Below are 23,179 nucleotides of genomic sequence, written 5' to 3' on the forward strand. Positions count from 1 at the left end.
TTAGACCACATGGTGTATTGGACACCACAGGTTTAGTGTTTAGGAGAGAATGGCTGTTGCGTGAGCACCTGGTCTAAACCAACACTCATTATACAAAGGAAATGAGGTGTGTGACAGAGGCAGACAGTAGGAGAGAAGTGAAGATCTGATGACAGGTTTTATACTCATCTCCCTGCTGAGAGGTTATTAATGAGTGGGATTACAACAGGGGTATATTAAGTTTTGCCAGCCCATGTGGGGATGATGTGCAGGATCCAGCAGGGTTTGGTTTTAGGATGGAGCTGCAGTGCATCTATGTATAAAACACTTTATCTCATCCACTTATTCCCTATAAGCAATGGTAAAGTAATCTGTTTTGCATTTGGCAGTTTTAGTTGATTTTATATAGATTAGAGTAAATTAGATACAACTTTATTGCTATTGCAGGCAGTAATTACCAGTACAACGAAATTTAATATCTATCAACTGGCAACCTGGATGCTGAAATGCTACTGACTTGGTGATTGGTAGATAGGTGGTGGGTGGCGCATCAGGCCAAAACACAGAATGACAACATAAACATTACTTGTGGGCTGCCACTTAGCTTTTTAAATGTGAATATTCTGGCTGGACTACTACTGTCAGTGATATCAGTATTTGAAATAAACATGATTCCTTAATGTCTGGTGACATATTAGGGCCATTTTATGATTACTTGGAATATATTTCTTACATACGGCTACTCTTTAACTGCTAAATGTTCCACTCTGTTCACAGGTTGTGTCTGCTACTTGGTGCTGAACAGGTAGCATTCAGAACTTTTTTTTGCTAACAATATGCCAGAAGTCAGTAAAATGACACTCCACAGAGCTCAGGGGAACTGCAGAACAATCATTTTTTGTGGGTTTAGTCACAGTGTGCGAATGCTGTCACATAACGATACTCATCTGATCTATCGCTAATGTAAAAAAACAAAAAAAAGTTCATGCAGCTTTAATACTTAGAAAAACCCATTCACCTTGTCATCTCCAGTTTATTTGGGTTTTCAAAGCTTGTCATCAGGCTGTGCTTCAAAACATATTAATGAACTGACTAAGCCCATATGAGCAAAACTGGTATGCTTTTATAGAAATAAGGCATGTATTACCACAAATTGCAGCAAACAAATTGTTCAGTCAACCTTTTTATCTGTTAAGGACTTTGGTGATGTAATTCAGATGCACTCTCCGCCTTCTAATCTTAAACATCTTGATGCGGTCTGTCATTACATCCTTAGGTTCATAACGAGGGATGGCTTTAAGAGCTCATCATTGTATTATTCATGATAAAGTCAGATGGCAGTCATTGGTGCAGAGAACAGCACTGCTTTCTATTTATTTACAAAGCACTACTTGGAAAGCGTCCCAGTATCTCACATGTCTTTTTAACTATACATCAATGTTACACTGCAACTGTTACACTGCACTAGGTCCAAAGCCATCATGTTAGCCCTGAGGTTGGGAAAGTGGAACAATCTGCAGAAGCCTGTAAAATTAGACAAGCTAATTCCTTTTTATCAATATGAATCTCTTCTGACTGACATACTGTAGAGCAGCATGTGTTTTTGAATGATGTTGTCCTCTATGTTGATATCTTTGGCCTGTTTGTTGTTTAATCTAAATTTGTATGCTTTTGTTGTTTCTGTAAGTATTTGTTATGGTTTCTGTTGTTCCTGTATATGATCGGTGTGCTTTTATATGTACTTGTAAAAGAGAGTCTGCTTTCAGTGGTCCTCCCTATTTAAAAAGAACTCTTTTGTATGCAGATAGACTCATATTAACAGTTAAATTCTGCTTGATTGCATTCAGTTGCCTCACACATCCATATGTATGTGACCTTCAGGACAATGTGTATGCATAAACCCCAGTGAATGTCTGTCTTTGTTGGGATAAACAGATCTGAACGAAGAAATGTGGGCTGAGGGGGAAGGAAACTAAAAAGATGAGGCTCTTGTGTTCATCATTTCAGGTTCTCTGATCTTTTCACAAATCAGTTTCTGTTTGGCATTAAATGAGAGGATTGGGGGGTCATGAGCAATGACCTGAGATCAGCACCTTCCTTGCTTTGTAAAACCTGATTTCTAAAACCACTAAATCAATCTTAATCTACTGCCCCTCCTGTGCATTATCTCACTGTGTATACATGGATTTTCTGGTGTTGTTGTAAAACCACGAGAGCTTTACAGACCTAAACACTGCTCAGCATCTTTATAGTGCAGTTAGTCACCTGTAGAGCTTTTATTCTTTACCTGTCAGCACAACCTTTGCTGGGTGGCACTGTGGCAGACTGACAATTGAGCACTCTGTCAACAGTTATTGGATCTGCTGTGTGAAGGGAGGAGGGAGGGAGTAACGGGGGTGTTTGCATTTAAAGCAGTTGTTAGGGAACAGACACAATGCTTTTCAGCGTCTCTCACCACATGATAGGTATGTGTTTTTCCATTATGAATGTGAAATTTGACTGATATAAAGAAAGAGAGAGGAAGTGAGGCAGCGAGGAAAGGTCCACACTAGCGATTAGCCTCTGCTGTTATCAGGAGAAAAAGGAAATGGAACAGGCCCCTCCACTGAGTCTACCATTGAAGCTTTTGTCCTGCTTCTCTGTTTTCACTGGCAACACACTGAGGGAGAGCCGCGAAACAGGCCGAGGTGTGACGATGAGGACAGGAGGAGAGAAACAAAAGAGAAAGCCAAATGTCTGGTTTGTGCAGCGAAGATAAAGCTAAAAAGATAACAAATAACAGGGAGAGAAGGAGAAGTGAAGATGGAATTGAGGCGTTGTTTTGATGACAGTAGATGCTCTGATAAATGGACAAAGTATTAAAGGAAACATAGGCGCTTCGGCTGGTTTCCTCCGCTGGTTCTGTGCCAGACAATAAACAACAGAGCGCTGAAACACTCACAGCTCAAGTGAATGCGATTAACTCTGTCTCTTTATGTGTGTGAGAATGTGTGTACTATGTCTTTACTGAAGTGTTTACATTAGGAAAATGAGCTCTTTGGCTATGGCTGGTGTTGTCTTTGAGGGTTGAGTGAGCATGAGTACACACACACACACACACACATACACACATACATACACACTCATGGGTATTACTGGCACTCGCTGTCATTGGCAGCGATCACAGTGAGCTGATTTTATTGGTACTCTGGGCTCGTTGGTGACAGACTTGGCATTTGGTCCAGGCTATTTTCTAGGCTGTGATTGGACAACGGGTCAACAGTTGAGTGTCAGGTGAGGATTACGGTATAATCAGGACTAATTGGATATAAGTATTATGTCATTTAAACACCACCACAATACCATTATGTTTTACTGGTGTAAAGACAAACATTTGGGCACACGGTTACCGTTGCTGCACATTAGTCCCTGTCCCTGAGCAGTTTGTGTGGTTCCCAAGGAAACTGAAGCCTCCTAAAGTGTGCCAGCTGAAGGAAAAAAAATGGACACTAGACTAAGACTCTATGTTTCTATTAGCATTCATAGTGAGTGCATAGTAAAAATATAGTGGTACTAGCAACACTATTTCCTTAATCAAGTCAGGTGATCACCGTCAGGATTCAGCCATGAATGACAATATTTCATAATCCATCCAATAGTTGTAGTGTAAATACGTGAATAAAATACAGTCCAAAATCTGAAGTGTGTCTTGAAGTAAATCTGGAAATTTCAGTTTGAAATGTGACCTATTTTCGGTGGTGAAAGTCAGTACTATTTTTGATAGTCAGTGCTGAAGACACATGTTAGTGTTTTGAGGTTTGATATCCAGCATCTTCACTCCTGCAGCACATTTTATCACATGTTGCTGACCCTTCCCTGCTCTTTTCTTCCAGCCCACATATGTCTCCCATAACCTGCCACTATCCCTACTTCTACATTAACCTCTACATCTGGATACAACATGGCACACTAGTTGCACCGGTGTCTCTCCCTGCTCTGCAAGTCTAATGTGTGACTGATGTATCACTGAAGCATCTCCATGAGCCTCAGTCGTGTGATGTGAGCTGGATGCGTGAATGATGGAGCCCCCCCTGGCAGTTAATGGCAGTTATATGGTACCCTGCTAAATGTTTCCACATGCCCAAACTCTGAAGATGAAGCCAGAACATGTGGGGCATAAACACAGTATGCCAGCGTTTTTTTTCCATGCTGGATTGTAAATCAAACTTGAAATCTGTAGAGCTGACTCATATTTTGTTTTTGTCACACCTTGAAAACCTACATGTTACACGCTGGAGTGTCAAATTTCATATTGTTACGGTTTTTGGTCTGCTTTCCACATTCAACTTTCTAATGTAAAGTTAGATTTTAAGGACATTTAAAGTGTGAGGTTGTTGTAAATATACAAAAGGTCTGTTTTTGGTATTTTGTGAGGTCAGCTGCCTCCCTCATGTCACAGTTTACTTCACATGCATGAATGACTTTTGCTGCTATCAGGGTTTGATATGCCAATTAGTGTGTGTGTGTGTGTGTGTGTGAGGGAGAGAATGTGTTCGTGTCTTTGTTTATTTGTTTGTTTGCCTTTTTGTTTTTTATGGGTCTGGTCCTAATTAACACTATTGGGTTTGATAATTATCGTAATAAATGAACTCCCTCGGAGCTTATGTATAATGAGTTTCTGGCTTTGTGTGTGTGTGTTTTTGTGTGTGTGTGTGTGTGTGTGTGTGTGTGTGTGTTTTTGTGTGTGTGTGTGTGTGTGTGTGTGTGTGTGTGTGTGTGTGTGTGTGAGTGTGAGTGTGAGTGTGTGTGTGTGTCTAATAGAACTGGGTTTAGGGCTCATGACAAAAAGATAAGGGTAAGGAGTATCATGTTTGTGCCTGTATAAAGAATGCAAGTTAAAAAAAAGAATCCAGGTAGGTGTGTTTATGTGTGCGTGTTTGTTCTGTGAGGGACTTTGTTTAGGCCCCAGGGAGTTTAAACCATTTTCCTATTATTGTGCGTAGATGCTTTAATTTGCCGCATCACGGCTCCACAATCTGCTTCTCATGTGTTTTTCTCTGCGCCTCTGTTTCATACAGACATTTAATCATCATGTTAGGGGCTATTTTTAGCTACCAAATGTTCTTAAGTGAGTGTGTGGTCTGAGTCTTCTTCTGTGTGTGTGTGTGTCTGTGAGATGTTTGCTGTTCCAATCAATGTTATGGATCCCGTCTTTTGTTGGCGCAGCTGGCTTAAATGTTCACCCAGCTGAGCGTCGATGTGTGTGTGTGTGTGTGTGAGAATTGATTATTTATAGCTGTTCCATTTCTTCTTCTTCTCTCTGTGGATCACTGACAGACTGTCATTGTTGTTTTCATGTCTTTTTGTATGCGTGCTGTGCTCGTGTGCGTCAGACAGATGCAGAGCTTATCAAGCCTTTCCTGAATTCAGTCATATGTGTATCGGTTATTTTATCACTTGGTCTTTGTGGTGATGTAGGGAAAGATGGAGAGAGGGCACTCAGGGGAAGCATGTAGGCTTTAAATGAGGAGTGTTTGATTGTCTAATATTTAGGACAGCGGCAAACTATTTGTGATTTAATCTTGCTGCTATTGTTTTTTCATCAATTGATATATTCTTGTACCAAACTCCAAGGTGACATCTTCAAACAACAATCCAAACCCCCAAGATACTTCATTGACAGTGATATTAAAACCAATTTGAGACATTGAACTCATCAGTTGAATGTCTCAGCATTGGTTATATTTTAGGTCTTCTTAGTAGACCACATATAATTCATAATGCGATTTCTGAATATACAAAGAAAGACACAGAGTAAGGACATTACACATTATTAATAACCAGACCCAAAATAACTGCAGCCCTCTGGACACACCCAGACTCCAGTCTAAAAAACCTTGTACCTTGTATTCCTCTTCAGGCCTTTTTCACAGAAGACAGTTAGGAACATAGTAGGTAAACCACAGCTGTAAAGTTAGTAGTTACACTTCTGCATCTCCTACTATGATAACTGTGCTGCAGAAAAATAAAAGCTGAGGTAAACCGCTTGGGCCTATGTATAAATTATGAATTGATGACTGGAGTGTCTGTTCTGTCTGACTGGAGAGCAGGAGACAGGCTCAGCAGAGACACGACTGCCCAGTCAGTCAGTCAGTCAGTCAGTCAGTCAGTCAGTCAGTCAGTCAGTGGTCAGTGCGAGGCAAGGTAGAGACAGAAATGCACTTACTGCCAGGACAAATTCATAGACGATTGCCAGATGTTGTATTTTTAAATGATGAAAAATTAATTATTACAATGGACAAAGGACTTACAGTTCAGTTGCAAAATGTAATTTATACAGCAAAAACACTTTCTTTCTTTCTCTCTTTCTTTCTTTCTTTCCACTTCTGATCTATAAATATACACAAAAGACCGATAGAATTGAGTGTAAACAGAGAGAAAAAGGGAAAAGAATGAGCTCCAACCCCTTGAATACAGGTGCAGCTCTCTTTCTCTCTCTCTCTCTGTGTCTCTCTCACACACACACGTGCGCTCTTAAGTTCATTGTGCAGAGCCAATAAACTCCTCCTCTGCCATATCCACTTTCTGTTAATAATTGGCTTAAACAGCTCTCATATGGGATTTGAGGTTTTAGATACATTAACCTCAGTGTCAAGGTCACCTCCAGTAATAAAAGGGACTCATCTGTCTGCGAGCTGCTTTCTAAAGTCTAAACTGTCTATCCTGAGGTGGTCCGGGGGTAGTGTGCTGCTGCTGCTGCTGAATCGGACTATTAATTCCTTCCTGGAAGACCCCCTCAATGACACCTCAAGGCCTGAAAGAGAGCCAGAAAATGCTGTTGTCAGCTCTATGTGTGTGTGTGTGTGTTTCTATAGCACTAAAAAGGGATTACTGTGAGAGTTAGTGGTGGGTGTGGTTCTTCATGCATCCTAGAGAGGAACCATGTGTGAACCTAAGATAGTACAGAGTTGGTTGTTTTTGGTGTGTGTACAATATTTGTTCCTAGAGTTGCAGTGTGTGTCTTTGTGACGTGCACCGCATTCCCTACAGCAGCTGTATGTGGTTGGGAATCTCTTTTGTTTTTTTATGACTGTATCCAGTATTTGTGTGTCTTTGTTGCAGCATCCCATAGGGAGTGAGCTCTCAATGTGTGGGGGAGTTGATTTGCATCCCCTGAAGATTGAACCGGGGGGTTTTAGCATGTGGAAAGGTGGACCCAGCGCTCCAATACTGCTGAATCAAGGCTTTTTTTCTGCAGCTTAAAGTGATTACCTCCCCACTGTGTCCACATTGTACCTCTGAAAGCCCAGAGCTGTGTGGCAGATCTTCTGTTTTATGTACATTGCAGTATGTGAGAGCAACATTAGGCCTCCAGTTTTCTCTACAGTGATAATGGCCCCTGTCAAGTGAGTAGCAGCATTGCGGCACAAGCTTGTAAAAAGTGTCAGTTCTGCAACGACTATATCACCGCTTCTCAGCCGTCTTGCCTGCGAGGCTTTTCCGCCGTTCTGCTTGCAAACAAGTTAAAATGATCCTAAATTTAAAAACCCGGCCCTCATTCTGTCAGCGAGTTCAAAGATGTTCATGCGCAGTGCCTGCTTTCCTTTTGGCTCATCAAATCAAGGATTATTTTACATCTTGGATGTCAGGTAAAAGCAATTAACTGCAATGAACTACCTGTCAACTGTGAGTCCTGAGCAGCAGGATTAACAGTTGCCGTAATAATGACTTGTGACTGAGGATCTGCTTGTCGCACAGGGTTTGCCTTATCATGATCAGCAGCCACACTTGCACCAGTTTCTTCACAGGATTCTCCATTTTATGCCTCATTACTCATTTCTTAAACATCCTCTGACTTTTAAAAGGACAGCACATACAAGTGCGTTGTTCTTTAATATATTTATTTCGTCCTCAGGCTTGTCCCATCAGATTTCAGTTCAAATCCATGCTGTCAAGTTGTGTGAAGGGCACGTTTGTCTTTTGCGCGTCTGCTTTCCTCTACCAGTCAATGAAAGTGACGATTCTGTTTTATGTTCCTTTTGGCCTGATGTAGCGACTCAGGAAACAAAGGGGGATGGAGAGATGGGGATACCAACACACTTGATGGTATTGTCGGCGAGTTCTAGCCATATCAGTCATACATTCAGCTTTTCTAACCCCAACCCTAACCCTAACCCTAACCCTACTTTTTATAAAGTGACCAAACTAAGAGAGATCCTTTGAATTTGCAGCACTTTGCCATCACCATCTGGTTGAATCTCAGTGCAAACACCTGGCTCTGGTGTCATTCTTTGGATTAGTGGTGAGGTTTACAGGCCCAGACCTTTGTGATGACCAGTTATTTAACAAGTACTCAATCAAAAACTTTTAAATGTGTCACGCTCACATTATGTAGTCTTGAAAGGCGGTTCAGAAAAGTTTGTAATTTGCTCCTTTGCAGAGGACGGCAGCTATAGTAAGCTTGGATTCACAAAAGATTCTAGTGGCAACCCATTTTTATGTCATTATACTGTGTGAAAATGGTGTCAGAGACATACCTGAGATCATCAATGGTTTTAATAGCAGAATACAAAGGAGTTTTGATTTAATGTCTACTACAATAAAGCGTATAAGCTACATTTTAAGGTCATGTTCAAATTGATTATTGTTGTACAGTCTTGCTGTAGATATGGTCTTTCCAGTAACTCGTCAATAATCTCACATACTCACTGTTTCTTGTCTATACTTGAAAATGATCATGATGTCAAGGCAGCCACATCTAGCCTGAGTAAACCCATGCTCTCATTCCAGCGAGATTCTACTTCGCTCAGAAAGTTAGCATGGCCACCCAGACAAAATCTTCGCCTGAGATAGGGAACCAATCACTGAATGGGGAGGCGGGCTCAAGGCGATGACGACTGTAGAGCGACTCAGTTTACATCCAGCATGGCGGCCACGGAGGTGCAGGAACCGTTCAAAGCAGCAGTCGATTGTGTGCTAAGTAAATTGGAAGACAAGTTCACTTTGAAAATAGAACAAAACGTTGTGCTACATGATTTTTCCTTCATAAAAAGGATGTGTTTGCACTGCTACCTACAGGCTCTGAATACGTCATTGTCTATCCTTGATATGATTGGCTGTAAGTTTGTCCAGTAGCGTACAGAAGCATTTGATCGACATTCGTTGATCCCGCCTCAAAACGAGGAAACGAACGGCTCCTCGCCAAACCCCAAATGAGATTGAGACGTGGGTCTGGTGTTAGCCAGGCTCGGCCACATCCAGTGTGAGAATCAGATTGTCATGCTTGATGTACAGAGTGTATTAAAACATTTAAGGCACAATCACAACCAGTAGCCTGTCTTCATAGTTGTCATTTTACATTTTTGATTTACGCTGGCTCAGTCGTGTTATCCATTCATTGTTTTACCCATTCAGTGACCACATCTTTCCTTTTCCTCCTCTCCTCTCAGGATCCGTCCTCAGATGGCCAAGGAGAAGATAGAGGGCTGCCATGTGTGTACTCTGGTCACACCCGGAGAACCACAAGTCCTCCTGGGGAAAGACAAGGCCTTCACTTATGACTTTGTGTTCGATGTAGACTCAGAGCAGCAAGCCCTTTACCAGTCTTGCGTGTACAAGCTGATTGAGGGCTGCTTCGAGGGCTACAATGCTACCGTGTTCGCTTACGGTCAGGTAAGTTAACAAGGCTTGAATTTGAGTTGTTGTCTGGGGAATTTCTTTCAAACTCCAGTCAGAACAAGAGCTCATAAAGTCATTGGAAATTGTGTATTTGACATTGTGTAGTACAGAGTCCTGACAGAAAATGGCTCGGTTAAATGCTCGGTTGATGGCAAGAAACTTTTTATTTATTCACATATTGCATATCATATCTGCTTAAATGTAATTTGTTATATGGTATTATGTTGTAACTATTAGTTTCTGTTCATTTAGACTGACCTGGATTAGTTAGAACAGTTATTTACAACTATTAAACATGATAACAAGTCAGATAAAGCAATATTTTAGTGCTTTTTGGGAAAACACTGGTGCAGCAACAATTATGGGACAAAATACCTTCTTTCAGTGTCCATGTTGTTTCCACATTTTGTCTTTAAAAGCTCATGAACACATCAAATTTGGAAAAATGACTTCCTAAGATCTGAAATTGGACCATCTGAGGAGCATGTCACACACCTTATTTGATTTATCTGAATATATTGACCTGAAAAAAAAACACAAAGCAAAGTTCTGGGTATACATGACCACACAGAAAGTTAATTAACTTCCAACATGCATATAAAAACAGGATACACGTTGTGGATGAAATGTGTTTCAGACGGGCTCGGGAAAAACCTACAGCATGGGGACGGGTTTTGACGTGAATCTGAGCCAGCAGGAGCAGGGTATCATCCCACGGGCTGTCCACCAGCTGTTTGAAGGAATCCAGAGCAGGAGGCAGCGCGCCCAGGAGGCCGGCATCCAGCCACCTGATTTCAAAGTCAGCGCCCAGTTCCTAGAGGTGGGCAACACACACATGTAGCTGCAAATGGATGCACAGCACATGTACAAGCACGCTCACAAGATGTCTCCTAACAATGCACTAATGATATTCGTGTGTGTGTGTGTGTGTGTGTGTGTGTGTGTGTGTGTGTGTGTGTGTGTGTGTGTGTGTGTGTGTGTGTGTGTGTGTGTGTGTGTGTGTGTGTGTGTGTGTGTGTGTGTGTGTGTGAGAGAGCTGGGATGGATAGTGGTCCATATTAATTCTAACCAGATGGGACAAAATAGGGAGACAAGAGGATCAACCCCCCTCTTCTACAAACAGGAAGTGACAGCCTGATGACAGATGGGCAGGAATGTCTGCTGTGCTTTGTTGGTCCTGATTAATGTTAGCCATTACCTCTGACATTATTCCTCATCACTGTGGGGCAAAGGATGGATAAGAGCGAGGGATGAGGGAAAGGCAGGGATGCTTGCGTAGGAGCAATGAGATAATGTGACAAGTAATCATTTCCTCCAGAGGTTTCTGACAGGCAAATGTTTGGGTTATCTTTAAAATGGGTGTGTGGGTTTATGATTTGATAACTTTTAAAATTAATTTTCAGCATAATTTTAATATAAAATTATAGTGTTGTAGCTATTTTTTTGTTTCTGTTCTGCTCTCTGTTGTCAGTGTGGTTTTTTGTAAGTTCTCAGGTCAAAGGGTTATCTCTGTTGATGGTAAACAGATGGGTGTGTGTGTGTGTGTGTGTGTGTGTGTGTGTTTTTGGCAGTAGGTGGGAACAGCTGAGCTTTCAGCTGACCTCCGTGGCCCCCTGCCCTCATTGGTTTCTGAGAGGTCATTGTTTTGACCTCTCAGGCTGGAGGGCTGAGGGCTGTGTGTTAATAAGAAACAGTGCAGTGAGGAAAGAGGAGAACCTAAAAATCTGCTCCAAAGTTGGAATTCATTCAAGAAAAAGCTGTGTATAATGATTGCTAATGTGCATGCATATGTGTGTGTGTGGCTCTTGTTTGTTGTAGTTGTACAATGAGGAGATCCTCGACTTGTTTGATGGAGGCAGAGATCCGGAGAGTCGGAATAGAAAGTCCAACATTAAGATCCATGAGGACGCCAGTGGCAGCATCTACACTACTGGAGTCACTTCCAGACTGGTACACTCAGAGGAGGAGGTGGGTACATATATATTATATGTATTATCTGCTGTTATGTCTGTGTGCATCACTCTCACATCAGTCTCACTCAATATGAGGCATCTACATACACAACATGTTTACATTACTGAGATTTAGGCTTATGGTTCTTGATCCTAACAAGTCATAAAAGATCAAGGCATTCACAGAAACTGTTTTCATTCTGTGTCTTTTAATAAACTCGTTATCATTAGTGCAAGTGTATCTAAATAATCTATTGTCTCACGGACTGTTTCTGCTTGAATTTCCTGTCAGCTTCTAACAATTTAGGACAACAGAGGAGGAGAAATGCTTCACAGAGAGTTTTTTGCCAGTTTCTGTAGGACTGATTTCCTACTGAGAGACCTGTGTTTAATTTGGGTCTTGATTATATTTCCATAAACATTCAGTGGTCATGTAAGATTGTTATTGCATGACATGAATTGTTGTAAAGTTAAGCGCCGATTACTGGGCGAGGCAGAACAGGAGAGCTGCCTGTGATCTCCAGGAGTCCAGAAAGTCTGGCAGGACTCGTATGATGGTCGGTCATCAAAAACAACAATTAGTTGGAGGAGAGAAAATAGAGCAGTGTCAGTCTGTAGAATATGATTCAATACTGTTTGAGCCTTCTTGAGAAGTGGGTTTGTACATAGCCAGACATCAGCTGTGAGTTATGGTTTTCAAGAAGGGGAACAGATCAGCAGTGACAGTCTGAAGGAAGGAGGATGTGAGGGGGTCAAGAGGGCTGCATGAGATGTTTTTCAGGGCTCGATCTCTGGAGAGAAAACTGAGAGATGACAGGAGGTTAACAGAAAAGGAAGTGCAAAATGCTTGCTGGGAATAGAAGCTTATAACGTGGGTTCTTCTCAGAGTATTAAAAACCGATGTGAGCAAAGCCAGGTTTGCGTTTGTTTTCTCTTAGCTGCATGCAGCCTTGTACTTAAAATTCCCAACACTTCAGCCAGCTCAGAGACAAGTAGAGAAAGATGGGAGCTCTGATGGCACAGAAGAGAGAACATGTCAAAATGGGGAGAGAGGAGATAAAAGAGTCTGAGGAAAGTAGGTTGAGAGAAGAGGAGGAGAGGAATAATCAGTAGAGAGGGCAGTTTAAAAGGATTTGGATTTTCTTTCTTTTTTTTAATAATAGCTATTCTTTTTTTTTTCATTTCAATTCAAAAGTTGTAACCAAATGTCCCTTTTTATTGCATGTGTGCTGCAGCTGCTGCAGTGTTTGAAGCTTGGCGCTCTGTCCCGCACAACAGCCAGCACGCAGATGAATGCCCAAAGCTCCCGCTCGCACGCCATCTTCACCATCCACCTCTGCCAGATGAGAGTCTGCCAACAGCCACAAATGGTGAGGGGTGCTTTTGGGTATGGGGTGAGGGACTAAAAAATGCAGATGGATGAAAAATAAGATATAATGACAGGGAGGTCCAGTGTGGGGTGAGTCTTATCACAAGTTCATCTGTATTCCCTTTTAGATAAAAATCTGTCAGCTACTGGAGGAATAAATGAGAGGAAGGAACTGGCAGGAAAGGATAAGGAAATATGAATATATGGTTTAAATAAAGGAAATAAGAAAAGAAAAAAAGGTTAGAGACGATGGAGCAAGCATAAAAAACTGAGAAAATACATGAAAAGAAAATAGTACAGTAAGTAATATCACAGATATAGCAACACTGAAGGTGATGAAATAATTTTTGCTTCGAGCAAATTAACTGCCCCTTACCTCACTGTATGTTTTTTTCTTGTTGACCTTTGCTAGCAGAACGGAGGAGCGGAGAATGGGGAGTTGAATGGTGTGGACTCCAGCTCCATCGCCCAGCCAGAGTTCGAGGCACTAATGGCCAAGTTTCACTTTGTTGACCTGGCTGGCTCTGAGAGGCTGAAACGTACAGGAGCTACAGGAGAAAGGGCCCGCGAGGGGATCTCCATCAACTGTGGCTTGGTGAGACAAACAATAGACAATGTGTTTGTGTGTGTCCGCATACATGTTAGGTGGTTTGACTGAGAGGAAATTACAGAGCATATACATGAGCTTTCCCATTGTGTGCCTCCTGTGATCAAGTGTATTTGCATATTATGTTTGCATATCTCTCTTCTTGTCTTTTTTAATGTCAGTATGCTAATGGTGTTAGAAAACTAGTTCACCATCAATGTGTTAATGTGTGTGTGTGTCTGTGTGTGTGTGTGTGTGTGTGTGTGGTAGCTGGCCCTGGGAAATGTGATCAGTGCTTTAGGGGACCAGAACAAGAAGGGGGGACATGTCCCCTACAGAGACTCCAAACTCACTCGACTGCTACAAGACTCACTGGGAGGCAACAGGTAGACACACACCTGATTTAGTTACTGACATTAGTTAAAAAGCGTTCAGTTATAATTATGCCTGAATATTAAATGTGCTTCTGTATGAATGTCTGTCCTTCCTCTCCAGTCGCACAGTGATGATTGCCTGCGTCAGTCCATCGGATCGGGACTTCATGGAAACGCTGAACACTCTGAAGTATGCCAACCGTGCCCGAAACATCAAGAACAAGGTGGTGGTGAACCAAGACAAGACCAGCCAGCAAATCAGCGCCCTGCGTGCTGAGATAGCCCGGCTTCAGATGGAACTGATGGAGTACAAGGCGGTGAGAGATGTGGGGATGCATGGATGGGAAGAAAACAGACCACATTTTGAGAGAGAAGTGCAGAAGATCTGCAAAATAAAGATAAGGAGGAGCTTAGCGATAAAGATAAGAGAGGATGAATGAATGGGGGAAGAGATGAGGAATGAAAAGTGGCAGGTTGAAGAAGACTGATAATACTTGGATGTCAGTGTAACTGATGCAATGACACTGTAAGAGAGGAATGAATGAAGCGACAAGATGGATGAAACTGAAAATAGTAGCTGAGCAGAAGAAAAAAGACATGACTAATGGGAGTAGGAGAAGATGTTGGAGGATGATTGACTGAATATTATATCATATTAAAGATAATTACTGGAACAGGAATGAATGATTGAATTAAACTTGTTACAGCAGCTCAAAATTAGAAGAAAAGTAAGATAAATAAGATAAGATAATACGATAAATAAAACACTAAAAACTAAAGACTATATTTACATACTGTATATACACTATACACACGATGAGTTGTATTGTACTGAAATATTGCAAATATTGGGTAACTGCATAAAATCATATTGCACGAGGGTGAAACATGAGAAAATATATATATTATGATAAACACATAAGATATATTGTGCTAAGTAGCTGTTATATTATAAGTGGTGGGTGATGGTGACTGACACATCAGTGCTACAGTATGAGATTGTTGAACAGTCAGTCTGACTGCCGTCAGGACGATGGACTTGTGGCAGTTCTTCTTACACTGGGTGTGTCATTAATAATTTATTAATTCATTTATTAATTTAGGTTATTACTATTGTAATAACCTAAATACTACTATTACTATTGTCTATCAGCATTTTACACTGTAAATGCAGATAGATAAATAAAGATAAATTGATGCTTCAGCTGAGTGTACTTGTACTGATAAACTGTTCATGCTCAGTGTTAAACATGGTTGACCTGATGTGGACCGTTATGTAGTAAGAAGACAGAATGATGATGATGATGATGATGATGATGATGATGATGATGATGATAATGATACAAGGAAATGTGATAACACAAGGAGTGCCTGCAAAGAGTCTCCACTTTTTCATCAGCATTGACATACGGGGCGACAAGAAACAAGCAATCATTTAACTGGTTTGTCAGTCTGTTACCTGATAAAGGGGGTTACCACGGTTACCTGAGAAAAGTGAGAGCGTGACTATTATGAGGGGCTGTGAGTTGACCTCGATGTGGTAATAATGGATGTGATGTGACTGGAGTCTGGGAGTAATGGAGTGTTGGATTGGTTGAGGACGTAATAACGTCTGCGAGCTGTGGCAGCATTAAATAGTGACTCTCTGTTCGGAACTTACACAACAGTGTTTTTCAGTGTTAATCATTCAGAATCTGACAATAGCTACTTGAAGAGTCCCCGGACAGAGTATCTATCTTAAACAATAGCTTTGTGTTTGGTCTAATCAGTGTGGAAAGTTGGAATGCAAGTATGCCTTAGGGTAACGATGTGGAATCAGTTTTATTTTCCAAGTCTGACTTTTGGCCTTTTTCCCTAAAACTGTGGCGTTTGAGGTCTTACTAATTGATATTCATGCCAATTGCTCTGTGCAGGGGAAGCGTGTGGCATGTGAGGATGGTTCAGAGGGTTACAGCGATCTGTGCCAGGAGAACGCCATGCTGCAGAGAGAAAATGACACGCTGCGGCTCAGGGTAAAGGCCATGCAGGAGACCATTGACCACCTTAATACCCGTGTAACACATCTGCTGGCCAATGAAGTCAGCACACTGCTCACCAAGTCAAGTATGTGAAATTACTTTAAATATATCTTTTAAGTTTGCCTTCTAACTTTATGTGTTAAAATTAGGATGATTTAGTTCCTTTATTGCATTAAAAACTTTATATGACCCGAGCTTGTTTCTACCTTTGACTTCTAGGTGAGGGCAATGAGGAGATCGGGGCTCTAATCCAGAACTACATCCGAGAAGTTGAAGAACTTAGGTAAGAGCTCCTTGCTCCTATGCTTATTCACTTCCTTGCCAAGGGTTAAATGAGTAGATTGACACCACTTTCCTATCTGTCCATTGAATATTAAGTCTGAGGCAGCAGCCAGCTAACTTAGCATAACGGCTGAAAACGGGGGGAAACGGCTGGCCTGGCTCAGTCCAAAGGCAATAAAATCTGCCTTCCAGCATCCATAAAACTCAGTAATTAACATATTGTTTCTACTTTCTTTTTACAAAATTGAACAGTAAAAATGTCAAATTGTGGTCTTGCAAGAGTGTATATGCAAATTATGTCAATCTTCTCAACAAGAAAACTAAAGGAATTTGTTTAAGGTGACACAAAGAATAACAGTGGATACTAAACATGAGAATGATTATTATAAGTAGAAATATGTTCATGTTCAGTTGCATTTTCAGTGATTTGAGTGAAATATTTTTTACCAGCAAATCCTACATTTAAAGCGAGACTGTAATTTTTGCTGAGCAGTGACGTTTACAAGTAGAGAATAGTTATAAGTGAACTGACTCAGTGTAAGTTAAACATTAACATCTCTCAAAAGGTTTGCTAGCTTTAGCTAAAAGGCAGCTACATGCTACTGGTTATACCAGACCAGATAAGGCTGGAGCAGTTAAACCACTATGTTTATTGAATTGACCAATGGTTCATTTTAGGACTTATGAATTAAACATTTTGTTTGTTTGGGGAAGAATACGCTTTCTTATTTTTAAAAGTGACTTAAAACTGACAGTTTGAATTAGCTGGTGATATGTCAGTTTGAATGTTGTTTGTTATTTCAAAACATTTTGTTCACCCCAAGCAAAAACAAAACATTAATAAGCAAATTTATATATTTTTTGTCTGTGCTCTTCTTTAGATCCAAGCTTCTTGAGAGTGAGGCCATGAATGAGTCGTTGCGACGGCAGGCGACCCGAATTTCCTCTCGTTCTCCATTTCCTTCTTCCACTCTCAGCCCTGTCCCGGGCCACCCTCCTGGATCCTCCCCTGCTCCCATGTCCATGGAGGCAGAGATGACAGATGTGTTACGCCGAGCCAAAATGGACATCGAGAGACTGAAGAAGAAAGAAAGAAGGCAGAGGAGGATGAGGTGAGGAGACAAGAGCAGTTACCACACATTAATACGCTAATTCCAAAAACTTTTGAGACACAAGACAACTGAAAAGTCAAGTTCACAGTGTTCCAGGAAGCTTATATCTCCTTTGATGTACATTTAATTTCCTGTTACCTCCCTAAAGCCTCTGTCTATGAACCTCTGCAAGCTTTAAAAGCAGAGAGAGCATGATGAGCACATTTATTGCTCCTCCCCACATACTCTGTCCTCCTCTAGCTTAAGAGGCACATCACAAGTCGATTAGGGCTTTGGGACAGCCAGCATTTGAATAGAATTGGGATGCAGCCAGTGCTGAGTAGTAATGCTGGCTTAGACACAAAAAGGTCTAGTTCTGTCGGCCAGTGGGTCATGAGAGAGAAGAGTACACAGTCTAAAAGGCTAATTGAGGCTTAATGGGATGGAGATGGAGGTAGACGGGAATTTAGAGATGGGTGATGAGCAGGGTGGTTGTAAAAGAGGGAGCAAAGGGGAGAGTAAAACTGGCAATAAAATGTAAAGAGCTAAAAGGGAAAGAGAGGAGAAGATGAGCTGAAGATGACTTTGCTAATGACTTCAGAGGTCTGAGTTTTCTGTGAGCCAACCATTGGCAACACTCCCAAATCCATAATGGTGGATGTTAGAGTGGAGGACATCTTGCTTACATGAAAAAGAGTGTGTGTAATGTATAGTAATGGACAAACATACTCTGTATACTAATGTGGAACTAGATGGACAACTGTAGGTTAAAATAATACATGAAAATACATTTGATTGTATTTGAAACACGTGAAAAATACTTTTTTTCTTACTGTAGTCCGGAGTTGGAGAAAGGCTTAAAGAAACGAGTCAAACTGCACACCCATGAGAACGGAGAGAATGGGCAGAATGGACAAAACGGAGAGAATGGAGAGATCGATTCGGACGACAATAACACTGAGGTAATGTGGTGGACCTGTGTTGGCATTCATTTGAAGCCAAAAAAAAAAGAGAGAAGGTCTGATATGTGCCTGTGTTTGTGTGTGTAGGACATCATGTCTCCACTGCAGGAGGAGAGTGGTTGCGATGAAGATGAGGGGGAGGAGGAGGAGGAAGGGAGGGAGGAGGACGAGTTTGACAGTGACGAGAGCCTGGTGGACTCAGACTCGGACTCTGATGAGAAAGGTATGTTTCTGATAGCTGTAGTTAAAGAATGACTGGACGTCTTCTCCTTTAAGTCGTGTTGTGAGCAAGTTGTTCTCATTCATCTGCAGCTTTACTTTCTGTATGAATATGTTTGTGTTTTCTAGATCGTGTATACTGAAAAAAAGCCATGATATAGAATGGTCCAGATTTAAATTTACAGACTTAAGGACAGTTTCTTAAATAAGCAAATATACGAGTCATTGCCTACTTAAGGTATGAATGAAAACTTTAAATATGGTTCCATCTGTTGAGCCATGGTTACGTCTCTGTCAGATTTGTGTTTTAATTTGTTGTATAGATGAAATTGTTTCTTTTTCTAATTCTGTGATTATCAAACATCTACAGTAGTTGCCATGGAAAATATGTTTTTATTATTTGTGAACAAAATCAATGTATGCATATATATCCTTTGATGATAAACAAACTAATTTAAGCTGTGATTTTGAAGTCTTCTGCACGCTCTGTCTGACCTTTGCAATCAAACCTACAGCCAACTTCCAGGCGGACCTGGCTGACCTCACTTGCGAGATCGAGATCAAACAGAAACTGATAGATGAGCTGGAGAACAGTCAGCGCAGGCTGCTGATGCTGAAGCTGCAGTATGAGGAGAAGCTCATCCTGCTGCAGAACAAGATCCGAGACACCCAGCTGGAGAGAGACCGCGTGCTGCAGAACCTCAGTGAGTTAATGCAAGGGAATTATACTTCATAGAGATGTGGTTTGTCAGTATAAGGTAAAGTACCCTGAAAACAGGTCATTAATGTTACTACTGTACGTGTCTGCACAGTGTCCATGGAGAACTACACAGAAGAGAAGGCCAACCGGATCAAGCAGGAGTACGAAAAACGTCTCAAGGAGATGAATCGCGACCTGCTGAAGCTACAAGCTGCACAGAAGGAGCACGCACGTCTCCTTAAAAACCAGAGCAGGTACGAACGGGAGCTGAAGAAACTACAGACCGAGGTCAATGACATGAAAAAAGCTAAGGTAAGAGGAGGAGAAGGAGAGCTGGAGCATAGACAAAGACATTAAGTGGAAATTCTCGTTTGTTATAAGAAACCCTACTTTTCTGTCATTTACAGGTGGCGCTCATGAAGCAGATGAAGGAGGAGCAGCAGAGGAGGAGGATGGTGGAGGCTAAGAGGAACCGTGAAATTGCCCAGCTCAAGAAGGAGCAGCGACGACAAGAGGTCAGCTTGCATCTCTGTATGCGTGCATGTGTTTAGGGGAGATTTTCACTATAATATAATACAGTCTGAGAATCATTTAACACGTAGATTTAAATATTTGTTCAGAATGTCAAATGCAGAAACTGAATTATTGGGAAATTGGAAGACTGAGAGTATGTGAACACATGAGCCAACAGTGAACTATATATACAGTATATGGTCACAGCTGTAGTCAACATGGTCCAAATTCAAATTTCATTAAAGAATGATTCATGCTGGTCAGTGCCTGCATGCACAGGAAGGTGTCTATCTGTGTGTATCCTTAGCAACTTGAAAACATAGTTTACATATCAAGAACATGTTACACACAGATTGACGGTATCATTTGAATGTTTGAAGATCAGGGCACTCTGCACTTAATTTCCATTTTTATTTAGTTTTTCCTGGAGGAGAGGGCTTCTTAATGAGCATGAGAGCATTTTCACTGTCATACTATAGGCTTTACTCATAATCCTTTTATTCAGTCTTTCATCTTAAGTTTGATCCACACCTTGTAAGCCTGTTGTGCCAAATCTAATCACATTCAACTCAGGAATCTAATTAAATGTAGATGAAAACTTAATAACAAACATATTAAAAGAAACTGTGTCTTTCCCCTCCTGCCCATCAGTACCAGATCCGGGCGCTGGAATCCCAGAAGCGGCAGCAGGAGGTGGTGCTGCGCAGGAAGACTCAAGAGGTCACTGCCCTGCGGAGGTTGGCCAAGCCCATGTCAGACCGTGTGGCTGGGCGTGTTGCCCGCTGGAACCAGAACCCCCCGGTTACGGACTCTGGAGCCGAGTTATCAGCCAGCACTACAGCAAGCAGCTCTGAACCTGAGACTAGCAGGACTGTAAGCGGGCTGGTGCGACAGTGGAACAACAAAAACAATGTGTATGGATACATGGCAGAGAGCGAAGGAAGCATGGATGGAACACGGGTCTTAGGGTAAAATTGTTGTTTTTCGTCAGGGATTTTTGATTTGTTACTCTGAACTGTCCCAATTTTCCTGAATCTTCCAATTCTATTGTTTCTATCACATTTTTAATTCTCCTCTCCTCCTCACTATTTTCTCTTACCATCCCACACTCTCTTTGTTTCCTCCAAGGAGTAGAAAGAAGTTGCAGCGTAAGCCAGCGGGCCTGGGCAGTGTTGCTGCAGCGGGCAGACCCAGTAGCTTCTCCAAATCAGCCCGTCAGAAGTGGCAAACCCTTGAGCGTCGCATTATGGACATAGTTATGCAGAGAATGACCATTGCTAATGTGGAAGCTGACATGGATCGCCTCATCAAGGTAGGAATGGCATTAACATTTCAACTCTAGATTGAAGGGAAGAAAGTGCTGTATTATTTATTTCCTGGGATGACACTGGGTGTGATGGATAAAGCATCATAATACAATATAATAGTGTTTTCTGTATAGCTCTAACTTGTTTTTGTTTTGCTCTGTGTATTTCTGTCAGAAACGAGAGGAGCTGACGGCCCAGCAGGAGGCACTCTCACATAAGAGGGAGGTACTAATGGCGGAGGGGGAGGGGCCAGAAGCAGAGGACCGTCTCCTTCAGGAAATCAATGAGGACATTGAGGTGCTGAACGCCAATGTAGACTACATAAATGACAGCCTGTCTGACTGCCAGGCCACCATTGTACAGATAGAGGAGACTAAGGTACAAACACACACACACACACACACACACACACACACACACACACACACACACACACACACACACACACACACACAGTTGCATGCTTGCTGAGAAGTGACAGCAGGCCTCCAGTGATGTTTTGTGGTTTCCTGCAGGACGAGCTGGACTCAGTGGACACCTCAGTGGTAATCAGCTCCTGCTCCCTGGCTGAAGCCCGCCACCTGCTGGATCACTTTTTAAAGGCCTCCATAGAAAAGGTCAGTATGAAGTGTACCTGTATTAACATTTATTGACAATAAAGTTGTACATCAGCCTGTTTTACCTTGTCCATGCACTTTGTAAGTCGGTGAGCTTGTGCCGGATTCTTACACTGCCGCAGTTGATACATTAACATTTTAAACACAAAATCAACTATAAAACTATAACCAGGATATAGTGAACTACTAATACTAATACTGAATAATATTAAATCCGATGGCTGTGCTCTATTGCACCTGTAACCACACCCAAGAGTGATGTCACAGTGTGCTGACACCCTTTTTTTTATGAGCATTTTAATCCTTTTATTACAAACTATGGGGAGAGATAAAAGGAAACAATCTGCAACAAGGTCCCCTGACAGATTCAAACTCAGTCCATTACAGTTTATATTCAGCATCATAACCTCTAAGTTACAGTACAGGGACACTTCCTGACACACTCTTGAGTACACTTCTACATCAGTGAAACAAGGTGAGAGGGTCAGCAAAAAGTAGATTTTCTATTGGGGATTCACCTGCTTTACATCTACCTTTTAAGTTGTTGCTAAGTTAAGTTGTTTTTGAGTACTAATGACCTTAAAACATTATGGATTCTGGTCCATTCATATTTTGTGAAATGCAGAGATATTTGTCTTTTTTCCAGAAAAAATCCTGTATGTCTGCACTGACAAATTATGACATAGTCTGTGAGGTAGACGATATCTTCACGCTCTCTCTAATCAAGACAACAGAGATTCCAAGATTGTCTACCAAGTCCCAAAGCCTTACAACACAGGGATGCCATATGATTAATAGGCACAAGGAAGGAATTGGGTTTTTGTCAAATGCCAGCTTCATTTAAGTAGCAGCATGCTCACTTTCATGTTCTTTCAAAACTGGCAAGAGTTGGAAGTAAGATATCACCAATGACATCACATTCAGGCTCAACTTTGATTAATAATTAGTTATATGACTCAACTTTGAGTTATAAAGTGCCTGCCTTCTAGCTGAGAGTAACCAGGGATAAAATTATTAAAAAATAGTTTTATTTATCTGTATAATAACATAATGATACTGCTCTTCTGTGCCCACTTCACCACATCACTGCTCTGACAAATCACCACGGGATGGATCATGCTATCAAGTGGTATTTACATATTTACAAAGAGACATGAATAATAAGGCATGAGCATTTTATAGAGAAACTTGTCACATTGTGTCAGAACATGTAATTAAGTCTGTCTCATCACCTAGTTGCACAAAACAACTAGAGAGTGTTGTTTCTTCAGCGCACAAATCAATTCAATTTTTATTTGCATCACAAACCAGATAACTGCCTCAGGGGACTTTACAATCTGTACAGCAATACAAAATCCTCTATCTATAGAGCCTTGATTCAAATAAGGGAAAATGCTAACCCCAACACAAACTCCAACCCTAACCCTAAGAAAACTTTAACAGGGAAAAAATGGAGGATATCTTTAGGAAGAGCAACAGCAGAACAGAGATATTTGAGATTCTCGTAAAGGCAGATAATATTGGTTGCAGTTTATAGTTCATTCCCAACGGAC

General features: G+C 41.4%; 1 protein-coding gene across 1 annotated transcript in view; it reads left to right on the plus strand.

Annotated features, from left to right (window-relative positions):
* The window catches only part of kif21b (kinesin family member 21B), a 59,661-nt gene that overhangs the window by 14,525 nt on the left and 21,957 nt on the right, over positions 1–23,179 (plus strand). The window contains exons 2-20 of the mRNA XM_053315216.1: positions 9,408–9,630; positions 10,274–10,456; positions 11,455–11,604; positions 12,824–12,958; positions 13,373–13,552; positions 13,814–13,929; positions 14,039–14,234; positions 15,831–16,020; positions 16,155–16,218; positions 17,099–17,329; positions 18,147–18,270; positions 18,358–18,493; positions 19,005–19,193; positions 19,302–19,501; positions 19,597–19,704; positions 20,354–20,670; positions 20,831–21,014; positions 21,184–21,387; positions 21,525–21,626. Coding sequence (XP_053171191.1) covers positions 9,408–9,630; positions 10,274–10,456; positions 11,455–11,604; positions 12,824–12,958; positions 13,373–13,552; positions 13,814–13,929; positions 14,039–14,234; positions 15,831–16,020; positions 16,155–16,218; positions 17,099–17,329; positions 18,147–18,270; positions 18,358–18,493; positions 19,005–19,193; positions 19,302–19,501; positions 19,597–19,704; positions 20,354–20,670; positions 20,831–21,014; positions 21,184–21,387; positions 21,525–21,626 — 3,232 coding nt within the window. The remainder of the gene's footprint in view (positions 1–9,407; positions 9,631–10,273; positions 10,457–11,454; positions 11,605–12,823; positions 12,959–13,372; positions 13,553–13,813; positions 13,930–14,038; positions 14,235–15,830; positions 16,021–16,154; positions 16,219–17,098; positions 17,330–18,146; positions 18,271–18,357; positions 18,494–19,004; positions 19,194–19,301; positions 19,502–19,596; positions 19,705–20,353; positions 20,671–20,830; positions 21,015–21,183; positions 21,388–21,524; positions 21,627–23,179) is intronic.

Source organism: Scomber japonicus, chromosome 3, assembly GCF_027409825.1.
Source record: "Scomber japonicus isolate fScoJap1 chromosome 3, fScoJap1.pri, whole genome shotgun sequence".
Lineage (NCBI taxonomy): Eukaryota > Metazoa > Chordata > Actinopteri > Scombriformes > Scombridae > Scomber > Scomber japonicus.